General features: G+C 51.5%; 1 protein-coding gene across 1 annotated transcript in view; it reads left to right on the forward strand.

Annotated features, from left to right (window-relative positions):
* Nucleotides 1–7,579: 7,579 nt before the first annotated feature.
* The window catches only part of slc24a4b (solute carrier family 24 member 4b), a 38,680-nt gene continuing 23,864 nt past the window's right edge, over nucleotides 7,580–22,395 (forward strand). The window contains exons 1-2 of the mRNA XM_056294782.1: nucleotides 7,580–7,703; nucleotides 17,104–17,211. Coding sequence (XP_056150757.1) covers nucleotides 7,625–7,703; nucleotides 17,104–17,211 — 187 coding nt within the window. The 5' untranslated portion in view covers nucleotides 7,580–7,624. The remainder of the gene's footprint in view (nucleotides 7,704–17,103; nucleotides 17,212–22,395) is intronic.

The following is a 22,395-nucleotide window of genomic DNA, read 5'->3' on the forward strand; positions in this document are numbered from 1 at the left end:
CTATCAGAACTGCCGGTCTGCGTGAGCTAGCAGTTAGCTTAGCCTGCCCCGCTTCCGCATCCTGTCAGACCGCCCTCGGTGCTTCCTCTTTGGGTGCAGCTCCAAGCAGAGCCGCGATCCCTGACCCCAGAGGACGCAGCAGACCAAGCTCTCCCAGCTGATCCCAGCGCCAGCTCTCCCAGCCGTCAAATGAAGACACAAACTTGGCAGATGTGGACAAAGACACTGCATGGACGGTACTGGGTGAGGCTGCTGCAAACGAGAAGTCGCGCCGCCGTCTTCCCGCACCCTGTATCACCAGCATCACCCTGCTACCTATTTTGTCCTCATGTATCTCTGGACTCTATGATATGTGGACCGTTAAACGTAAAGAAAATAATGAGGTGCAGATTTACGACAGTCCAATAAAAGGGACAAACTATTTCTTGTCATTTTTCTTTTCACACTTTCACCACCTAGGAAATACACAACAGCTAGAGCTACATTACAGTACTCCACGCAGAGGTGATGAGGGAGACGACGTTGGGTTTTTTTTCCCCCCTGCAGCCAAACTTCAGTGTAACTCGCCCTCCTTTATCATATTCAGAGGCTACAGTAGGTGGCCGCATTACGCCTTTGGGCCCCTTTGTCTGAGAACCGCGACGCTATCTCCCCAGAATGAATGGACCGTACGGCTCTGGCGGAGCAGCCTCTGTGCCCCGACTCAATGGGACTCTTCAGTGTGTCTTGCATGCTGAATAGGTCCCCCTTTTCCTGGCCTGCCCTTGCTTTCTGCTCAGCAGACAAAGGGGTGATGAAGTTATGTTTGCACTTGTCATTACAAACGCCCCGCCAGAGCCCCTCGCGGCGGGGCCTCCGTCCAATTTCACGCGGCCTTTAAAGCTTTCAATCAAACGAACGAAACCATTCTCAAAAGTCAAACGTGTGCCATTAGGCCCAGGGGACGGAGATGATATTTTGACGTTAACAAAGGCAGCAAAGAAAGTGTGCATCCAGTGGAGGGACGGGTGCCCGTAGCGGAGCCCCGTCTGCAGAGGCCGGGACTGGATGGAGACCCCAGAGTGTCTCTCCGGAGTGTCTGTCCGATGAACTGGAGGTCAGCGATGCGAGGTAAGAGGCAGGGCTACATCGGAAATAAAATCAGAATTTGTTTTCATCCCCCGTATAGGTTTGCACATTCGTTCGTATGATTTGGCGGGCTGGGCTCGATAAACACAGGGGGCGTACCGCAACGATCATAATATCTAAATACGGGTAGGCAAGGAGCCTACCCGTATTTGGGCGCATCGAAAACCCCGTTTGAAGTGTAAAATTAAAGGCTGGATTATCTCACCAGGGAGACCCGGGGCAAAAAATGCGCTTTGGGCCCCTTCCAATTATCAGCTCCCTGTTCACTGTGCGTGCACTGCAGAGTGGCTATGTGCCCCTCTCCATTCACTGGATATTGTAAACGGTGCACCGTCCCAAGCCAATCTGCAATTTAATCAAATGACGACGAACCACTCGACACGTGGTGAACTTTCGGGGCTCCTGGGGCAGCTGCCCACTCTGCCCTGTCAGCGACCCAGCCTCGCGTGCCGCCGGGACGAGGTCCACATTCCTACGGCCGCACACCGCTCGTTTAAGATTGCGGCGCCACAGCAAAGTAAATACCGCCACCCAGTCTGGCTGCAACCCCTCATGTGTTACGTAAGCTTCGGAGCAGCGGTGTCCAACCCGGCTCCTGCAGGGCTACCATCCTGCCGGATTTCATTCCAACCCTTATTTAACACCCGAGTCTACTTATTACCCACTGACCAAGCCCTTGATTAACTGAATCAATGTGTTAAATTAGAGTCGGAGTGAAGGCCAGCGGGGCGGCAGCGCCGCAGGAGCCGGGTTGGCCACCACCGCTTCGGAGAGAGACACGAGCCAAATCTTGAGCGAGATCTCGGCCTGTATTTTTTTGGCTAGTTGGTACGGCACTAAACACGATCACTCTCAGAGCCGTTGCACTGACGCAGGGCGCGCGGCCATTTTATCCTCCTCGTGCCGGAGACAGCTGGCGTGTCAAAAGCGCGCGGCTGAGTCTGTTTACCCCGTCCCGGTGCTGAAGACGCCACGGCTCAGCGGAGGATCGTTGACTCCAGAATACACAGATTAGGCCCTCTGCTGCTCCTCTCCGCCCTCTTTACCCTCGCCCACCTGAGCAGGCGTACAAATACAACCTGCACCGCCACCGCCGCCGCCGCCACCACGGAAAGCTTAACGCTGATGATGAATATTTTATTTGTTTTTTTTTTTTGTTTTTTTTTTGCTAACTGAGGAGCTTTCTGTGAGGAGTGGGAGGTGTTCCTCGGCGCCTGTGCACCAGGCTGTAGCGTGCTGCTTGTGACAGCCGGCTGATAAAGTGGCCTTGGCAACAGAGAGGAGCTGGAATTCCATCAGGTTACAAAAAAAAAACAAAAAAAAAACAAAAACAAAGGCCACCACACAGCACGGCCCGCATTGTGTGCCATTTAACGCAGAGCCGAGAAAGAGCGCTCCCTCCCCACGGGGCAGTTTGGAGGACACAGCAAAAATGTTGGTTATAAATACACACTACACAAATATTCAGGGTGTCAGACTGCCCTCCGCTCAGTTTCACCGGAGTCATCTGTTCAAAGGGGACACACCGAACATCTTGCACAACCACCGTCATCATCATCGGCGGTCGCTCGGGGTCGAGTATGACCGTCCTCCCTCTGGGTCCTTCTGGGTCTTCAGGTGGGTGTAGAGGCCGATCCTGGAGCCGCATAATGGGAGGACGCCCGTGCATGACAGCTTTTTACATGGAGCGGCTGATGCGCCTCATGCCACCACACGGTCCTTGGCAAGGGGTGGCCAGAGTCCAATGGCATGGAGAACCAAGATGATGGGGACCACCCTCTGTTGCAGCCTTCATCCACCTTCACTGCCGTTGTGACCTGGAGACATCTTCCACCAGTTCCACCGTTGAGGTCTTTGTTGGATCGCGCTTTGTCTGGAACCTCCCCCTTGACCTGTCCGCCTTGGGCGACCCTACCAGGAGCCGAGCTCCGGACGCCATGGCTCTTGGGATCATTGGTACATGCAAGCTTCTCCACCAGGGCAAGGTGGCGATCCAGGAGAACCACAACTACACACACACACACCCGGCCTGTTACTGCATGGGCTATCGGATAGCCGCCATCCCATCTCGGTGTAGTTGAGAAGTCCCTTTGTCGCCTCTCACGTCACACAAAGCAATGAGAGATGTTGAAGCTACAGCCCTGAATTCGTTTGATCATCTCAAATAAAGATGTTCTCCACACGCGTTCTTCAGGAAACAGAAAGTAAGCTCTTGAGAACGTTCCCAACCACAAATAAACACAAAATAATGGTTTACTTGTCTGCGCACAAACACACACAGACACAAATAAGCTTCATGAACAGGGCGTCCGGGTGGCATGGCGGTCCATTCTGTTGCCTACCAACACGGGGATCGCCAGTTCGACTCCCCGTGTCACCTCCGGCTTGGTCGGGCGTCCCTACAGACACAATTTGGGTGGGAAGCCGGATGTGGGTGTGTGTCCTGGTCGCTGCACTAGCGCCTCCTCTGGTCGGTCAGGGCAGCTGTTCGGTGTGGGGAACTGGGGGGAATAGCGTGATCCTCCCACGCGCTATGTCCCCCTGGTGAAACTCCTCACTGTCAGGTGAGAAGAAGCGGCTGGCGACTCCACATGTATGGGAGGAGGCATGTGGTAGTCTGCAGCCCTCTCCGGATCAGCAGAGGGGGCGGAGCAGCGACCGGGACGGCTCGGAAAAACAGGGTAATTGGCCAAGCACAATTGGGGGGAAAGGGGGTGGGGGGACTTCATGAACAGGTAAAACCTCAAGTAAAGACTCGGAAACTCAGGTTTAACCACCGAGCACGCTGAGGCCTGGGTTCAGAAGGTCAGACGCTGAAGTTCTGCTTAAAGACGTGGCCTCTATCCTAGAATCGGTACGCAAACAAAGTTGTGCATTTGACCCGTTCAGGGCGGGTCGTTAAGGTTGAAGGTCAGTCACGCCACATATGGAGTTATGATGGCGAAACAAACCTCACGAAGTGGCAAATTTGCAGGTGTTGCCGAGGTGCGGCCGGACGGCGTTTCGGTCAAACACGGCACTCGGCGAAGCGTTTGCGGTCAGCGCCAACACCTTTGCCATTCGGGTCGCTGTGATGACACAGCGCCATGCGCGGCGTTAACGCCAAACGACACGGTTGCATTCGACTGACGGTTCATACGGGCGGTTTCCGTCCTTCTTCTTCTCTCGCTCCCCACCACGTCTGAAGTGGAGCATCTTTGCTGGAGATCACTGGGTCCTGCAGGGAGCGACGGGGGCCGTGTGAGTGTGTTCGACCGAGCCAGCGAGTGTAAAGCAGTGGCTAAACCTCTGTAAGCAGCCCCTGGCGCAGGTCCCCGGCGGCCTGGCTGCAGCCTGGGTAGGGGCCTGACGGGGGGACTAATCCCTTGGCATGGGTGTGGGTCATACATGTCGATGTGCGCGATTGTGCGCACGCGGCCACCAAAGACCCAAGCAGCAGGATAAAGACGAGAAGCGGGGCTGGATTTAGAAAGCCCCCTATTAACACGCGACGCCCTCCGCACTCGAGCGGTGCAAGGTTTGCCGAAACCTTCTCTGGGGGGGGGGGGGGCTTCTCAAAGCTAGGCGCTGTTGTGCCGGAGGGCCGCCTTGCACCGGGCCAGCGGACTGCAGCTGGTCTTACTTTATCGTGGTGTGCAGGAGATTGTGGTCTGACGGTGCTGACCACTTGACCCCAACATCCTGCTCTGTGTGTGTGTTTTTTTCCCTAAGTGAGCAGCCATGAGCGGTGGTAGTCGACGAGCTGTTTAAGCCTCACTTACCCCGAACCGTTTCCTGCAATGGAGACCGCTTTAAAATGTTAGTCGGTTAGCTTGGCAATTAAGGTGACGCGACTCCCGGAAGGAGCAGAACAGAATCCGTTATACAGCCCTCACCCCCACCCACACACCCACCCACATCCAGCCTCATTCTTGCTCTTCTGGCACAAGTGTGGGCTGGTTGTAGTTGGGTGTCACGTTGGCAGCACCCAAGTTTGTCCGGAAAGCATCCGGATGCGGGCCACTTCAGGCAATGATGCGGCACTGACGGCCTTCTTCTGGCCCTGACAAAATGGATGTGAGCCTGAAGTGGCCCACATGTATTATAGCAAATATGGCCCAAATATGCCAAATCAGATGTGGGCCTTTTTTTGGCAAAGCTGCGGTGCTCTGGGCAACATGGGATCTGGATGTGACCCTGAAGTGGCCCCGTGTGGTAAATGGTGACTACGGCCCCGATATCACAAAATATGGGGCCACCTTTGACAAATATGCGGCACATGCGGCATTGCTACGGCTTGGTTCCGGCCCAGATCTGGCAAACAGGAGCGGACCGCCCAAGTGCCATCCTTCCACGCGGTATGTGGGCCGGGTGAAGTGTCGGTTGTGGGACGGGTCCGACCCACAGCGATTTTGCTATCTGGGAGCTGAATGCGGCGTGCCATTAAAAGATCCATAACAGGAAGTGAGTTCATTCTTACATGTGCAGTTTATGAATGCAGCTGGTTGCCAGAGGTGGCCTCTGCTCACTGCAGACAAGATCTGCGTGAAGGAGTCGGACGGAGCCAGTACCGGCAACTCAAATCAATTCAGACGTCACGACAAAGTGGTTCAAATGTTCATCTCTGACACATCCTCTCCCTTACACTATGCAAAAATCAACAGTAAAGAAGTTCAGATGGAGGCAGGTGTGGAGAGATCGCTATATTTATAGAGAAGCTTATTTGCAACCATGAAATTTACACACCGGAGCCTGCATGTTGCAGGAGGCCGACATGATTGACACCTTGCACTCCATATTGACTTGTGTGCGGTGCAATTTACAAAGCTTGCATGCATGCTGCACATGTTATTTCCAAGGTACTGTAATATGACTGACACGTTGAGCGCTGTCAACATAATTCACGCTCGGGAACAGCCTTCAGCGAACTGGACTCTCATGGGGCGAGGACTCAAGGCAACGCCGGCTAACAACCGATGGCCTCGGCACCCAGCGATGACTTTTGACCTCACGATTCATAAAGCAGCCTGCTGTCACCGTTGACAGCTCTGCAGAGCATCACTCGGCTGCTACGCCTCTGCACAGCGGAGGTGTGTTGGTGGACTTCTGTCAAAAAGCCAACTACAGAGTCCTGCGCAGCCTTTGCGACCTCCGCAAAACCTTTTAAAGCCGTGACGGCAGATTGGCCAAACTGCAGTTATGTGAGCTGGGAGGTATAATATCAACGATTTGGGGGGTGCACGGGGTGCCGCTGGAGGCCAGTTATTAAACAGGGCGGGAAACTCGTTGGGGTATGGTTTCATAACAGCAGCGGGATTCTGATGGTTGCCTCCGATTGCATGTGCGGGGCTTTGCCGCGCCGCTCGGTCCAAACCTGCACTCGGTCTCGACGGCGACGCGCAAGTGTGCCGCGCAGGGCTCCGCGGGGGGGGGGGGAGTGATCGGAGGTTCGGCTCTGCGGGATTCAAGGTGCGCCACCGCTTGTTTCACGCGTTGCTGCGAGCGAGTGCGGGCGGACGTGCTCGTTATTAAGAAGAAGAAGAAGAAGAAGAAGAAAAAAGAAAAGTTGCAGCTGGCGGTGACGCGTTTTCCCGTCGGCGGACGCACGCCGCTCTGCAGGACCGCAGCTGGCGCGAGGCGACTGGATGATCCTCCCATCAGCACGCGGAGGAAGACTTGATGTGGCGGTGGGGGAGGGAGGAGCGTGACTCCACGGTCCGAATTGAACAATTAACCTTGACGCGTCCAGATTGGTCTCGCTTAATAGGCTACCGAGCGTCAGCGCAGGTGCGTGCGGCGCGCCGCCCCGCGCGCGGTCCTACAATTTTCGCATTCGAGACGGGAAATTGGCTCGTTACACACCTCGCGCGGAAGTCAGGGCGGAGAAGGCGCACCAAGGGGGAACCGTAACACCAGGCTTTTCTCGGGACGACCCCGGAATTCTCTCTCTTCCCCCCCGCCCCCCCCCTCGCGTGATGCCGTGGAAGTCTGTTCGCTGACATTCCCAGGCGGACGGAATCCGGGATTTTGGAAAATCGCGAAATTGAGTGAAGAGCGAGCAGTAAGACCCGCACGCCCCTTGTCGTTTGTTTGGCTTTTTGTGTCTCTGCCAGACCGGTTCCGCCGTCTGACCCCCCCCCCCCCCCAGCCAGCCAGCCAGCCAGCCATCCAGCCAGCCGGCCGGCCGGCAGCTTCTGCACGGACGCGGGTCGTCTCGGCGGCGGCGGCGACAAGGCTGTCCGCTTAGTGTTTACCTCCCTCGTTTATTGTGTCCCGGCCGCTCGGAATGAGGACCGCGTCCCGAGTCTAGTCTAGTTGTGAGGAGGCGAAAAGAGGGGGGGGCACTTTCTCCGGTCTCTCGCTCTCTCTCGCTCTCTCTCTCTCTCTCCCGTCCGCAGTCGGGCAAGGACGAAAAGTGGCCGCCGGCCGAGCCGCCAGCATGGCCCAGGACGAGAAAACGAGCGCTTCTAAAGAGACGACCGTAGCCACGCTGTTCAAAGTTCGCAAGCGGAGGGAGATGCTTTCCGTGCAGGTGTGCTTCATCTGCAGCGTGCTGCTGGTGGCGTGGAGCATGTCAGCGCTGCTGACAAAGACAGGTGAGTGGTCGATGTGGTGGTGGTGGTGGAGGGGCGGGGGGGAGCCAGCAACTGCTGAGAAACGCGGGGCATGATGGAGGACGGAGTGACACGCGGAGAATTCTGCAGTGTAATCGTGCAGCCTCGAGATCTTGTCCGTCGTCCCGGCAGACGGGCACGGCGGAGGGGGGGGGGGAGGGAGGGAGGGCTGGTTTCTTTTTAACCTCGGCGCAAAGTTTGACACGCACCGCAATGCTCGGCTGTCCAAAATGCTTATATGAGATGGATCGATTTGGTTCTTTGGGGGGGGGGGGGGGAGTCTGTAATTGACATCAAATTGCAACGAATGTAAGGATTCTGGCCCATCACACTCAGGACGAAACTCAGATGTATAACTGTTATTTTGAGACGGTATCGATGATATATATATATATATATATATATATATATTATATATATATATATATATATATATATATGTATATACACACACGCACACATTCCAGTGCATGTTACGAGTCTGCGTGTTTGTCCGTATGCCGCAGTATGCGCGCGGTGGCGGCGACGGCACGTTTTGAAATGTAAGAAAGCACGCGCGATCGCACACGCACCCGCGCGCCTCCTCCTCCTCCTCCTCAGCGTCCCCGTCGTGCTGGCTGACGTGCCGCCTCGTCGCTCGGGTGTGTGGATTATGGGGCTGTTCTCTCTAGCGAAACAGTTTTTTTTTTGTGTGCCGAGCATCATCATCACACCCCCCTGCCCCCCACAACACACACTATTGCGCACCGGATCACCTCATAATCGCACGCGAGCGTCACGTTCTATGGTTCCCGCGTGGGGGTCGAGACGTGCCATCGAGCATTTGGGGCGAATAAACAGGGGAGCTTGCGCGCTACTACAACCCGATGCATTTTGGTGTGTGTGTGTGTGTGTGTGTGTGAGAGAGAGAGAGAGTGAGTGAGTGACATGCCCTCAGCCCCGCATACTCACAAGAACGTGCGCTCCCGTGCGCAGACGTCAAAACGCTTTCCCTGGGTGCACATGCGCACTGCCACGCGGAGCACCCCTACTTGTTTCACGTCGTTACGTAATCCGATGACCTAGACAATTAAGCCGGACGTACCGATGGGTATCCGTCTGATCATTAAAATCGCGACTTTATTTAGACGCGTCATAGCCTCTTAATTAGTACCGGCGTGCTTTTTAAGCGTCAACTTGGACGGCACAACAAAAAGGCCAGCCTTGCCATTGGGGAAAGCACACGATTCTGTGGTCACGTATGGACGAATAAAGACAAAATCTGTGCCGTCCTCGGAAGAGCTTTTAACCCCCTGGCCCCAACCCCAAACCCTGGCTGAGAGATCTGCCCCATCTGCATCCACTTAGTGGGGGGGGGGGGCGAGCGAGCCGAAATCGGCTGTAAATCACCAACGCCGTGGCCTGTATGTCCCTGTCGGATGTATTGGGAGTTTTATTAATTACATTAAAAACAACAAGAGGCTTAAAAGATTATTCTGGGATGATATCATACAGGCCAGCGTAAATCTTATCTGCGAAGGCGGGCTCTGGGACCCGTGCTCAGCCCCCTCTGGTCAGCAATGCCTTGCTTTTCGTTTCGTTTTTAATGGCGTCCGGCTGACCCCCACTGCAGTTGTCACCATGCGACGGTATTTGACACGGGACATACAAGGTGAATTCCTGCTGTGATGGACGGTCTGTCCGGCAGCGGTGGGTGCCGGTGGTGGCCTTTTGATCCGAGAGAAATGGAAGGCATGGACCTCTTGAGGCCAGCTGCCCACTATAATCAGAGTCCTCTAACTCAGTGTTTCTCAACCCAGTCCTCAAGGACCCCCTACCCTGCATATTTTCTTTGCAACCCTGAATAGGTACCTGTTTGTAGTTATTCAACCAATCAGCAATGAATTGTGTCAGATGTTGCACACCTTGCATAATTAAGTGCTGCGAGATGATTGGTCGAGTAAGGTACAAGCAGGGCTACCTATGCAGGGTTACAATGAAAATCTGCAGGATAGGAGTTCCTTGAGGACTGGGTTGAGAAACACTGCTCTAACTGAGCCCATCGGAGTAGGCATACACACAATTATCATCTCGTGGTAAGAACTGTCCCCCTCTCTGACACCTACTTGACAGAATAGCAGCCACGGTGGGGGTGGGTGGCAGCACTGTGCTGAATGGTCCAGATGGATGGGATTTGATGTATGACTCGTGGGTTGCATCTCTGTACAGAAGGTTGAGGTGGGTTATGGCATTTTATCCTGTATACTGATTGGGCATATGTGCACTGATGGACATGCACAGAATATGAACAGGTGTGTGTTGGGCGGGGGGGTACATATTTGACAGGTTGGTTGCAGTAGACTGATTGTGACGGTTCAGGGAGATTGAAATGGGAGGGTGGCAGACTGTGCAAGCAATGTTGGGGGGGGGGTGGCAGTGGGAGGCCATCAGAGAGGGTCAGCTCGTACACAGACACCATGCTCATGGCACACGAAGTGGCTTAGATTGATGGTCGTCCTTGGTCCATATCTCTCCCGAGCTGATCGGACACAGCCGGAGGAAGACATTTACCATTGTGCTACCTCTACCCTCTCCCGTCTCCCTCAGCTCCTTTTTGCTAATTTCTTTTTCTGCTCCCAGGCAGCAGACTAGTCTAGCACCGGCTGCAGTTTGTGTAACCTTCCAAGTTTAGGCACTGCAGTTATCCGAAATTTCACCTTGGCATCATTTTGTAGGAATGCTGCACAAAGGTATAAAAACATCTTGCAAAGATGGGCCGAAATCATGTGGTCACTTGATGTTCTCTGTCACTAAAGCTTTGCATGTCGATGGTATATATTTAGGCTCCAAATTGATGACGTGTTCTTGATCAAGACCTTCAGCTCGCCTAAATGCACTGTGCTGTGATATTGGCCTAGCAGCAGGGACAAGACGACCATATCAAGCCGTAGCTGGTAGTCCCCATAGACATGATCTGACAAAATCGATGGTGCTCCTGTTACAACGCCAACAATATCTGCCAGTCGGTGCCGACAGCGTGAACGACAACATGCAGTTTTAGAGGATGTTTGTAAAGGGTGACGAAGACCTGTTTTTAGACCGACTGGGTGGAGCCACTTTGTTGGAGATTTCATTGCTAAAACTGCCACCGTGTAATGTCATGAACTCTACTGTACACTCAAATCTGTCCTTCGTTTGAGACATCTTTGTCTTGTGCCACTGACACGCGTTGGGCGTGTCTTGTATAAAATGGCCTTCTGGGCGACAGCAGACGGTGGATTGAGTGTGGTCAGGAGGAGGCGCTGAGCAGCGGGTGTGAGGTTTGGCTGCAGGGCATCTGGCCTTCAGAGCGGAGCGGAGCGAGGTGGGCCTGTACACAATCTGTGTCCAGTGTGCGATGGCTTCATTATACTGGAGTGGAAAAGGTTTGGTGGGCATATTTTAACATCGACGTACGGAAACGGGCCATATAGTCTTTACTATGTTGTGGTTGAGCTGGCAGAGACCTTTTAGGGGGGAAATGCCATCTGGAAATTGGAGTTTAAGCTACCACGCAGTTGTGTGGGCCCAACCAATCAGGGAAAGCTGCACATTGACGCGGGACACAAACGAGTCTGGGCTTCAGGCAGGGCAGGGATTCAATAGGACCATTTCTGTAGAGGCGACATTTAGAGATCCTAGCATATCGTGAAACCCAATTTAGTTTCGTAAGTTTAATGATCTATAACCTGAAATCTCCTACAAAGGGAGGCCTAAACACATCTGTGGTAGTTTTGAGAATTTGTTTTGGGTTTTTGGTATCATGCTGTACTAAAACGGAGTCGTTGGTCGAGCGTCCCTACAGACACACCGTTGGCTGCGTCTGTGGGCGGGAAGCCGGATGTGGGTGTGTCCTGGCGCCGTGGCTAGAGAAGCTGGCCATCCTTTGATCTTTGCAACACGCGCTGCGATTGGCTGAGAGCCTGTCACGTGCTGGACGGGCGCCATGTTGACTACCAACGTCCGGTTCTCTCATCGCGACGTTTCAATGAGTTTCCCCGCGTTTTCGGCCCATTTCTCGCCGGTTTGTGGCAGTTGGAGGAGAAATGGTGTGTTGTGCGGCTTGGGGCTGTCCCGTTCGGCCGGGACGAGGTCGTATGATGCATCGATTTCCACAGGATGCACGAAGGAGGGCAGTTTGGACCGTGAAGATTCGCAGGCAGGGCTGCCCCCTCCCCTCAGCTTATTCCTACTTGTGCTCGGTGAGTTCGTTTCAGTGTTTTAAGATTTTATATAAACTAACTTCTAGAGCAGTGTTTCTCAACCGGGGGTCCGTGGTGTAACTGCAAGGGGTCCGTGAAAATAAAATATCTTTAAAAAAAGATCCTATGACATTTATAGAAATAGGATTATTTTACTCAGATGTGACTGAGACCTTTTATCTACCTAAACTATAAAGGGTAACGGGACTTTTTTCTCTAATTACATCTGTTTCACAAGTGTAATTTATTGTATTTTAATAAGAGATCTCGCTCCCGTTTGCATTGTTAAGTTACTGCATAAAAATTCTGTTGTTACATATATCTGAAAGTTACTGAATACAATTTCTGTTTTGTTACATATATCTGAAAGTTACTGAATACATATTCTGTTTTGTTACATATATCTGAAAGTTACTGCATAAGAATTCTGTTTTGTTAACTATATCTAAGTTACAACTGAAAGCTCTTATTTTTGCCCCAAAGAGTGAATAAATGCTGTAATGCAATTTAAAATGCAGTTTCTACTGTTTCTATCAAATTGCAACCCCCTCCCCCAAGATCAGGTGGAGGGGTCCTCAGGGTAGATCAAAAATACGCAGGGGGTCCAGGACCCCAAGAAGGTTGAGAACCACTGTTCTAGAGCAACCCGACAGTCTGTAAGGTATTGGTGTGTGGAAATCGGCTGTATAGCACATCCGAGCCACGTATGACCGTTGACAGAAATCAGGCACATGTAAACGGTGTCAGATCGTCATGTGGGATGGATTGAGTGACAGGCCTGAGCCTGCATGATCTTGGTTTTTGAAAATATGTTTGTATATTAAATAAATGAAGCAACCTGTGATATTACATCAGAGCTTCTGTCAGAGGCCTAAAGTGTGTGTGTGGTGGGGGGTGGGACTTTTGGAATCCTCCCTGCCATAAATTATTTTGGAGGGGGAATCTGGGCTATTTTGGACGACCTTGCATTTTGTGACGGGAGTCCAGCAATCGCATTAGCCACGAAGCCAACTTTGTAACATTAAATTTAACACGCCTTTATTTTCAGAAACGACACACTCCGGCTGTCAAACTTTCTGTATCTGTGCATCACACATATTAGTCGCCCGAATGTACACTTAGTGCTGGCTAACTGCTATTTGTGGACGACTCGCGCCCTACCTGCAAGTCATTTCAAAAATCACGAACTTTGCCTTTAAATTTAGAGACCTTTTATTGTGACAAAGAAACACACGACCTTGGGAAGACCGAGAAACAAACCCAGACCTTCGGAGTATCGATCTCTATACGGCAGTGGTTCTCAACCTTTTTGGGGTCCTGGACCCCCTGCGTATTTTTGATCTACCCTGAGGACCCCTCCACCTGATCTTGGGGGAGGGGGGTTGCAATTTGATAGAAACAGTAGAAATTGCATTATAGCATTTATTCACTCTTTGGGGCAAAAATAAGAGCTTTCAGTTGTAACTTAGATATAGTTAACAAAACAGAATTCTTCTGCAGTAACTTTCAGATATATGTAACAAAACAGAATATGTATGCAGTAACTTTCAGATATATGTAACAAAACAGAATATGTATTCGGTATCTTTTAACAATGCAAACGGGAGCGAGATCTCTTATTAAAATACAATAAATTACACTTGTGAAACAGATGTAATTAGAGAAAAAAGTCCTGTTACCCTTTATAGTTTAGGTAGATAAAGGTCTCAGTCACATTTGAGTAAAATAATCCTATTTCTATAAATGTCATAGGATCTTTTTTTTTTTAAAAGATATTTTATTTTCACGGACCCCTTGCAATTACACCACTGACCACTAGGGGTCCGCGGACCCCCGGTTGAGAAACGCTTATACGTTATCAACAGTAGTCGGGCGAAAGCAAAGCGTAAACAAATACCCGTGGGCGAATGTAACGTATTGCCATCCTTGTGCTCCTGCTGATGACGTATACCGACCTATATCCTGGTCAGAACCAATCAGAAGCCTCTAGGCCAATATGTTCTCCATTGTGATGTCGTTTGGGGGGGAAACATTTTAAACGGCCCGGGTGGGCCCCCTGGATCCGCACAACATGTTATAGGTATATCTAGTATATCACCAGCGCCGTCCAGTTCACTCACGCTGACTTCGACGCCGCTCAACACTCGAAACATACCCGCTTGACGCGTCCTTTCCATCATGTCCGCCGCGGCGTTTGTCACGCCTACCGCACCATAGCCACGCCCACCGTGTCTGAGAACCCCACCCCGTCTCCGTTTCCGCTTTTTTAAAGTGCAGCTTGAGAGATCAGGAAGTGAGCGCGATTTTGACTCGCGCGCGCATGAGACTGCCTACCAGTTGGTAGGCAATATGGCGCCCGTGTAGCCGGTTGGCCAGACTCTCCTCTGGTCGGTCGGGGCGCCTTTTCGGGGGGGGGGGGCGGGGGAATAGCGTGATCCTCCCACGTGCTACATCCCCCTGGGGAAACTCCTCACTGTCAGGTGAAAAGAAGCGGCTGGCGACACCACGTGTATCGGAGGAGGCATGTGGTAGTCTGCAGCCCTCCCCGGATCGGAAGAGGGGGTCGGTGGTGCAGCCACCGAGACGGCTCGGAAGAGTGGGGTAATTGGCCAGATATAATTGGGGGGGGGGAAGAGGGGGGGCCTTGAGTTGGACTCCTAAACATGGTGTTTTTGCACATGTAAGCGGATACTGTGATTGTGTGCAATTCGCTGTGATTACTGTGCTTGTTGTCCATGTCGCCCAGCACTAGCTTCTGAAAGTGTGTCGGCATCATGGAGTGTTTCATAGCTGCATGCTGTGCACCGCCCGGCTGGTGGGGATGGGGACTCCCTGTTAGGATAATGCATGTACACATTTAAATTTTTTTTCCCCAGATGACTCCCTGACACGAGCTCGCTGTATTAAAATGGCTGAGTTAGTTGCAGGTCATGCTATGAAAACTCCGGTCGACACTGAGGGGCCAGTGGCCTTGAGTTCGTGTGTTGACAGTTTTGGGCTTTTTAAAAATCAGTCTCTATGAAAAATTGCTTCCATACACTTGAACGGCACAAAGTTGCTCTGATTTAAAAGGACACTAATGTCGACGGTTGAAAAATAAGTCGTTTTTTTCCCCGCTTAATTTGTTGGTGCAAGGGTAGCCGCTGACTGTTGGGTCTGAGTGTGAAGCTGAAGTCAGATCAGCCCGTTGGGTCTTAAATCATCTCGGCCCGGACAGAATCGGACTGCCGTGTCGAAGCAGAGCTGCTGAGCGGACGTCGTCTGCTCCGGTCCCCCCTTGTTTAAAGGCTCAGCGGTTGTAGCGTTTGTATGCAAAAGAAAAGCTGTTTTTCTGTAGCGTAGGCCCCTTTCGAGTCCTTTTACACCGAGTGGACAGAAATCAAACTCATTTACTTTTCATTCCTCCGGAAAATCCTCTGGAAATTCTCCCCGCCGTTCTTTCCCGAGCTAGATTTGGGGGCTGCGGATTTCATGTCCGCATCATGGAGGCTTTAAGAGCACTTCATTAAAACACAACTGTAGTGTTTAATAATGGCACAGTGGGGTTTTCTGTTACTGCTTTTCCACATCCAACATGGAAACTTTTAAGGGATTACAAAAATAACCTCGTTAGGGGGCTTTTATTTATTTTTATTTTTTCAAAATTATTAGATTCATGTGCTGCATGCATGAACTGGTTATTAGGTCAAATAGATGTTAAGGAGGTTCACCACAGCTGCAAGATGTATTCTGGAAATGACAGGTTTTAGTTTCATTTTGGGGCGTAGTGGACACAGGGATCCCGGTTCGAATCCCCGTGTTGCCTCCGGCTTGGTCGGGCGTCCCTACAGACACAATTAGCCGCGTCTGCGGGTGGGAAGCCAGATGTGGGTATGTGTCCTGATCGCTGCACTAGCGTCTCCTCTGGTCGGTCAGGGCGCCTGTTCAGGGGGGAGGGGGAACGGCGGGATCCTCCCACGCGCTACGGCCCCCTGATGAAATTCCTCACTGTCGGGTGAAAAGCGGCGGCTGGTGACTCCACATGTATGGGAGGAGGCATGTGGTAGTCTGCATGCATATGGCAGAGGGGGTGGAGCAGCGACCGGGGCGGCTTGGAAGAGTGGGGTAATTGACCGGGTACAACTGGGGAGAAAGGGGGGGGGGGGTGTTTCATTTTTTTAACGACACTTTCTGGGATTTTCCTCTGTGCAGTACAGAAAACAGAAACCCATATCAATAAAAAAAGAAAAGAAACAAAGGACAACAAAGAAACAGGGTGTATTTAAGGAAAATAATGGATTACACTGCTGCGTCGCCAGCACAGCACATCTTAGCACTCAGTGAGAGAGGTGGACGGCACGCTGTGTATTTAGTGGCTGGTCAGGTTCAGTGTCGTACCGAGCGAGGTGATCCAGAAATGGCTGCCATGTATCAGAAAATGTATTTATACTGGCCATCCTGAACCCTCTCCATATGTAATATACCAGTGAGCTCAGTTTAAAACTGAGGCACAGTATCTGACTCCCAGAGCCTTAAAATGACTTTCCTTGTGAGTACCATTCCATACATGGTGGTGCTTTGCACGGAGACACTGGTTTAGTAGAGAAAGAGGAAACCCAAATCCTGCAATCTCTGGATCAGGCTCAAACACACAGCCGTACAGGTCAGAGAACCACTTGAATATGTCGCACCAAAAATGATTCAGTTGGGGGCATGTGCAGAAAAGGTGGGTTAGGGAGCCTTCTGCAGATCTACATCGATCACGGAGAGGAAATGGTAGGACAGATTCTGGGCACTTTTATAACAGTGACGCCTGTGCATCAACTTGAACTGGATTAACCGATGCCGAGCATTAATGGAACAAGATCAGGTCGTGTTCAGGCCCTCCTGCCAAACATCAGCCCCAGTCTGTATACCCAGTTCCTCCTCTCGGGCATTTTTCAGAGAGTGTGTGGCATAATTCACTTGTTCAGAAAATATATCTACAAAGTCTGAGACCAATTTTTTTTGTATTCAGGTGGGCCCAGTTCGCCCTAGCCGCGAGCTGTGTTCTGCAGACGACAGGTTTTAGCTTCATTTTTAAATTGGACCTCGGCCACCGCTTTTGCAACGTGTTGCGTTTTGATTTTTCCGATTTGTGCACGCCGTTTGATAAGACACCCCCTTCTGCATTGTGTTGACAGGCCACGGGATGTTGGTGGAGGGCCATCCCCAACATGAGCACTGGGGGAGGAGGCTGATGGCCTCGGCGCCAGACAACGAAACGGAGGAAAAGAACTGCACAGCGCCAGGTGAGCCAACCCAGATGGACCTCCCGAAGTTCATTCCCATCACATCTGTTGGCCCAGTGCTGGACAATGCATGCATGTAACCTTCAAACGCCCCCTTAATGCGGTTAAACTGATGCAACAGAAACGTGTGTTGCCCCAAAGTACACACACACACACACACACACACACACACACACTCCTTTGCAAGGATGGCAGCGGTGACACAGTTTGTTCATACAAGGTGCTCATATGAACACTTGGTCTCTTCTTGTTGGTGGGTTTCTATTGGTGCACGTGATGGAAGAGGCTACAGGTCTGTAATAAGTACAACAAGTAAGCGCAACAAAACACCGAGTCCATTGTTTTACATGTGATGATGTCAGCTGTTGACGTCACTCTACCAGCGTTAACGCAGGGTAGAAAATGTGGAAACGGTTGAGGTTGAAATTTGTGCAGGTTTTTTTTATTTTTTATTCTCGGCCGGGTGGAGTTATTTTAAATTGATTCCTGCCACAAAGTTGTGACGGTGCCACCGAACTGGTCCACAAACCAGTGAAAGCACTTTCCCGCTGGTTCTGAGCCTTCCAACATCACGGTTGGCCATCGGTGGACCTCGATGCCCTTGGAGGAATAATAACCCAAACAACACAATTTACTGATTACACAAGTCCCAAGTTAGTTGTGGTTTGCCACAACAAGAGGGAGTGATACTTAAATACGACTCCCAACAAAAGTCCCAATAACATCATGTTGTGTAGCCGTAAGTCAGGTCACTGTGAACAGGAAGGCTGACAGTCTGCAGACACTTGGGGGGGGGGGGGGTCACATGCTTATATATTCAAACTAGGGGCGTCCGGGGTGGCGTGGCAGTCTGTTCCACTGCCTACCGACACGGGGATCGCCGGGTCTAGTCCCCGTGTTACCTCCGGCTTGGTCGGGCGTCCCTACAGACACAATTGGCCCTGTCTGCGGGTGGGAAGCCGGCTGTGGGTATGTCTTGGACGCTGCACTAGCGCCTCCTCTGGTCGGTCAGGGTGCCTGTTCGGGGGGGGGGGGGCTGGGGGGAATAGCGTGATCCTCCCACGCGCTACGTCCCCCTGGTGAAACTCCTCACTGTCAGGTGAAAAGAAGCAGCTGGCGACCCCACATGTATCGGAGGAGGCATGTGGTAGTCTGCAGCCCTCCTTGGATCAGCAGGGGGAGGGGTGGAGCAGTCACCGGGATGGCTTTGAAGAGTGGGGTAATTGGCTGGCTACAATTGGGGGGGGCAGGGGGGGGGTATATTCAAGCTAACAACTTTTTCATTCCAAACGTTATCTGAATGGTTTTTTTGGGGTCACCTGAGCTTGACTGAAACTTGTTCTGAAGTATGTATTTTAGATATCCAGTATCTGAAATACTTTAAAACATTTTGTCAAAGGGTCGCATTGGGGTTTTATTGAAACGAGGGCCAGTTCAGATTATGTACTCCAAGTCTTCCACCTAATCTCAAGGATTACTTCTTTTTATATGTATACTAATATATGTATAGATGTAGGGGAAAAAAACTTGAATTCATAGCAGTACAAGCCTGTGTCGCGCATCACACACTCATCAGCTCTCTCTCTCTCTCTCTCTATATATATATATATACACACACACACACACACACACACACACACAGTCTTCCTCGCTGGAGGCGCCAGACTGTTACACTTCATTTCTCCAGTCCGTATCCACCATTGTTCGGCCTGGTGGGGGTGAACCGGCAAGAAGGCTTTTTTTCATACCCCCTATTGTAGTGTGACGATGGCCCCACTGACACTGCACACATGCATATGTGGACGCAGGGATGTTGCGTTACAGCCTTGAAATCCGTACTTAAGAAAAAGCCGTGGACCAAAACGCATTGGTTTGTATAGCAAAAATGCACAACATGGCCACCACAAATGATTGCGGAGGTGACTAACCGCGCTGCCCGTCTTTATGCGTCGGGTGAGCGGAGTTGACGTGTAGAGGAACGCACCGTAGCCGTGAGCACGTTTTACCTCATGGTTCCATGCGTTTGTCATTATTTGTCCTTATTTTTTTAACTTTATGGGTCCATGCATTTGTCATTATTTGTCCATTTTTGCCTTTCTGTTGTTTTTAGATAACTGGCTAACGTTCCCCAGCAGTAGTGCCAGGCCTGGGGCCCCCGGGGGGCCGGGGTAAAGCTGGCTCCGGGCGCGGCGTCCGGCTGGATGGATGAGAATTGTGTGGTTTTTTTTTTATGCTGAGTACATGCAAAGCTTCGCTTAATTAGACCAGTGTTTGTGGGATTCCTACTCGCCCCACTTCGGTCCCTCCCCGATCCCTCGTCATTACTTGTGTCCACAGCGAGAGAAACCTTTTCTGGATTCACGAGGTGCCGATGCTCGTTTCGTCGTGCCGAGACCTGTGCTGGCGAGCAGGCCGTTCGTTATAAGTAACAATTTTATTGGTGGTTCAGCAATAACTTCTGGAAAACACCATACCAACCCCCCACCCCTCCCCTTTTCCCTCCGGACGTGGCTTTAATATCCGGTTAATCACAAAATGTTGGGGTTTTTTTCTTCTGATCCATCCAGAACTGTGGCGTCGCCCCCAACACTTTATCCATCACATGCGATAGCAGTCATGCCTCCCCTGCGCCCCCCCCCCCCCCCCGGTGACAACGTGTGCAGAGATTTATTTCTCCTTGAGCAATCCCGTGTTGACGGGAACCGGTTCACGTGCTCGCTCAAGTCACGGTAACGGCAGGACGAAAGAAACTACAACTTTTTTTTTTAGCTGAAATGCTTTATTGGCTTCACGGGCCATTTGAGGAATATGATCTGACTTTGCAGAGAGGAGACTTTCTGCTGGGCAAGGAGGGACTCTGTTTTGCCCCCCCCACCCCCCACCCCTCAGCGTTTTCTAAGGACCAGCGAATCGGAGGCACAGGGAAGCGAGGAGGCGGCAGCATACTGTGGCTAATGTTCTGTGGGAGGAATGATTTGCCTCCTAATGAGGATGCTGCTAATACCGTATATTGAACTCCCACTCCAGCCATGTAATTGCCGTTCTTGGCGAATGGCGGAAGTGGACGGTACAGCGTAGCCCAACTGAGCAACAAAGCAAAAGGTTTCAGTGGCCGGGTTTTTGCGCAAAGCAATAATCTGCTGGGATTTCATTATAGTGGTTTAAGATACAGCATTACACTAATCTGCTCATGGGCCGAGAGTGCAGAGGTACAGATGTTTTGTTTTGAGAGGGGGGGGGTTGTGGGGTTTTCTCTCTCTCTCTGTGTGAGCAGCAGAGGTGTTGAGGGAACGGGTACCGTGACTCACTTCTGGCCCGAAGCCGTAAAGGTCATCGCGCTCCAGGTGCGGGAAGTTGAGTCCTCGGCTACGTCTGCGTTTTGAGAAGAGAGGTCGGCCGGGTGGGTTTGCGTGTCGCGAGGCCGCGCGGACGAAGGTGAGATTTACAGTAAGAGTTTAGAGCGGCGTCCAGATGTGTCCGCTTTAGTGGGATTGTGAGGTAAAGAAGCCTCGCCTCGTATGCTTACGCAGGTTTGTCAACTCCAGGGAGCGCCAGGAGGAGGCTTTTAAAAGGGGGGGGGGGGGAATTACACAAGAAGGGATTATGCTGCTCTGCATAATGGAAACTGACCTTGCTCTGCTTCTCGCTCGCATGCCAGCGTTGGGACAATGCAGCGGAGAGGAAAGTGCATGCCCAAGCACCTGCAAAAAGCGCGCGTTGTGTCGGGCTCGACGGTTCAACGCGCACAATCCTCGGTAACGCGTGAACTCGTTTCGTGCGCCGCTCTCGCTCGCCGGCCTCGGGAGTCGTTGCCTTCTGTAACTGATCAAGTTCAAATCCATCCAGCTGCTTTGCGGCGTGTAGTACTGCAGCAACGGCATGTGCTCATGCGAAAAGGCTAAAAATGCTAACTGCGTTATACAAAGGCGTGTAGCGCTGAGCACGCCAATAACGGATCTCCTACGGTGTGGAGGTAGTTAATGTTCCTGCCCTTCTGTTTCAGAGCCATATGTTACCCAGGGGAGAGCGCCCCCCCCTTTTTTTCTTTTTTTTTACCTATTGCTCTTTTCATACAGATGAATGCATACGTTTCACAGCAGTGTCCCCTTTAGGTTACTGAACCAGCAGTCTTCTGGTCCAGCAAATACGCCTCTTTAAACATTCCAGCTACTGCGGCACTTCTCCACATTTGGCCGTGTGGTGTGATGGGGCTTTACTCTGAGAGTGTGTACCTCAAAGGTAGGCGTGAGCTTTCATGTGCATGTAACCGTGTACATTAAAGTGCTTGCATAGCAATGTGAGTGACCTGTGTGTGGCTGTACAGTATGAGGTGATAAAGTGCGTCTGTTTGGTGAGGTTTTAAGTTATCCAGGCTAAATATATAGGCAGCGGGCAGGCAGGATGGGCTAGGGCAGAACAGATCTGTGATTTCAGACCAAGCTGCGTGCACCAACAATGGCCCTCTTGCTCTAACGGGGCCCCGGGTGCAAGGGCAGCATAATGGTGTCGCGTGTGACCCAGCGGTCTCCGGTGAAAGGACTCGCTGCGGTGACCCGACGTAGCGGTGTCCTCGTGTTTACATCGGGGCTGATGTCAGCAGCAAGAGGGGTCATGCCTCTCCATCATCTGATGCAGTCAGCTAATTAACTAATGGGCTAATGATGGCCTGGGGGAAATCGCTCCTCTGCGAGTTTTGTCAAATGAGCTGAAGTGTCACTTGTGTTCTGCAAATGACTCGGCTGGTGCGGGACCTATTGACACGAGGTGGTGCTCGGAAGTATGCACAAACATATCATGTTCATCATCTTTGTCAAATTTATTTGTGTTGCCCAAATTCACAAGGCAGTCTCGAAACGCCTTATCCAACTGTATAAACTTGCAGTGCACAAATGTACTGTAGAACTGGAGGCGAGACGGGAAACGCGGCATAGTGTCGCTATAGCTGTCGTGTACCCGGTGTATAGAGCCCAATGGGGGGTGTTGGGCTTTGTCCCTTCCTGTTCTCATACAGGGACAACAGACGGCATCCTATACAGAACTCTGTTATGTAATGACATGATGGCATACAACGAAAAGATTAACAGATTATGGAATAATTGCACAAATTTACGGCACAGCTAGAGTACCCTTAATGCATCGACAAATGAATTGTATCTGATTTAATCGCATGTGCAAGAGACCGTC

This window comes from Lampris incognitus, chromosome 15, assembly GCF_029633865.1.
Source record: "Lampris incognitus isolate fLamInc1 chromosome 15, fLamInc1.hap2, whole genome shotgun sequence".
Lineage (NCBI taxonomy): Eukaryota > Metazoa > Chordata > Actinopteri > Lampriformes > Lampridae > Lampris > Lampris incognitus.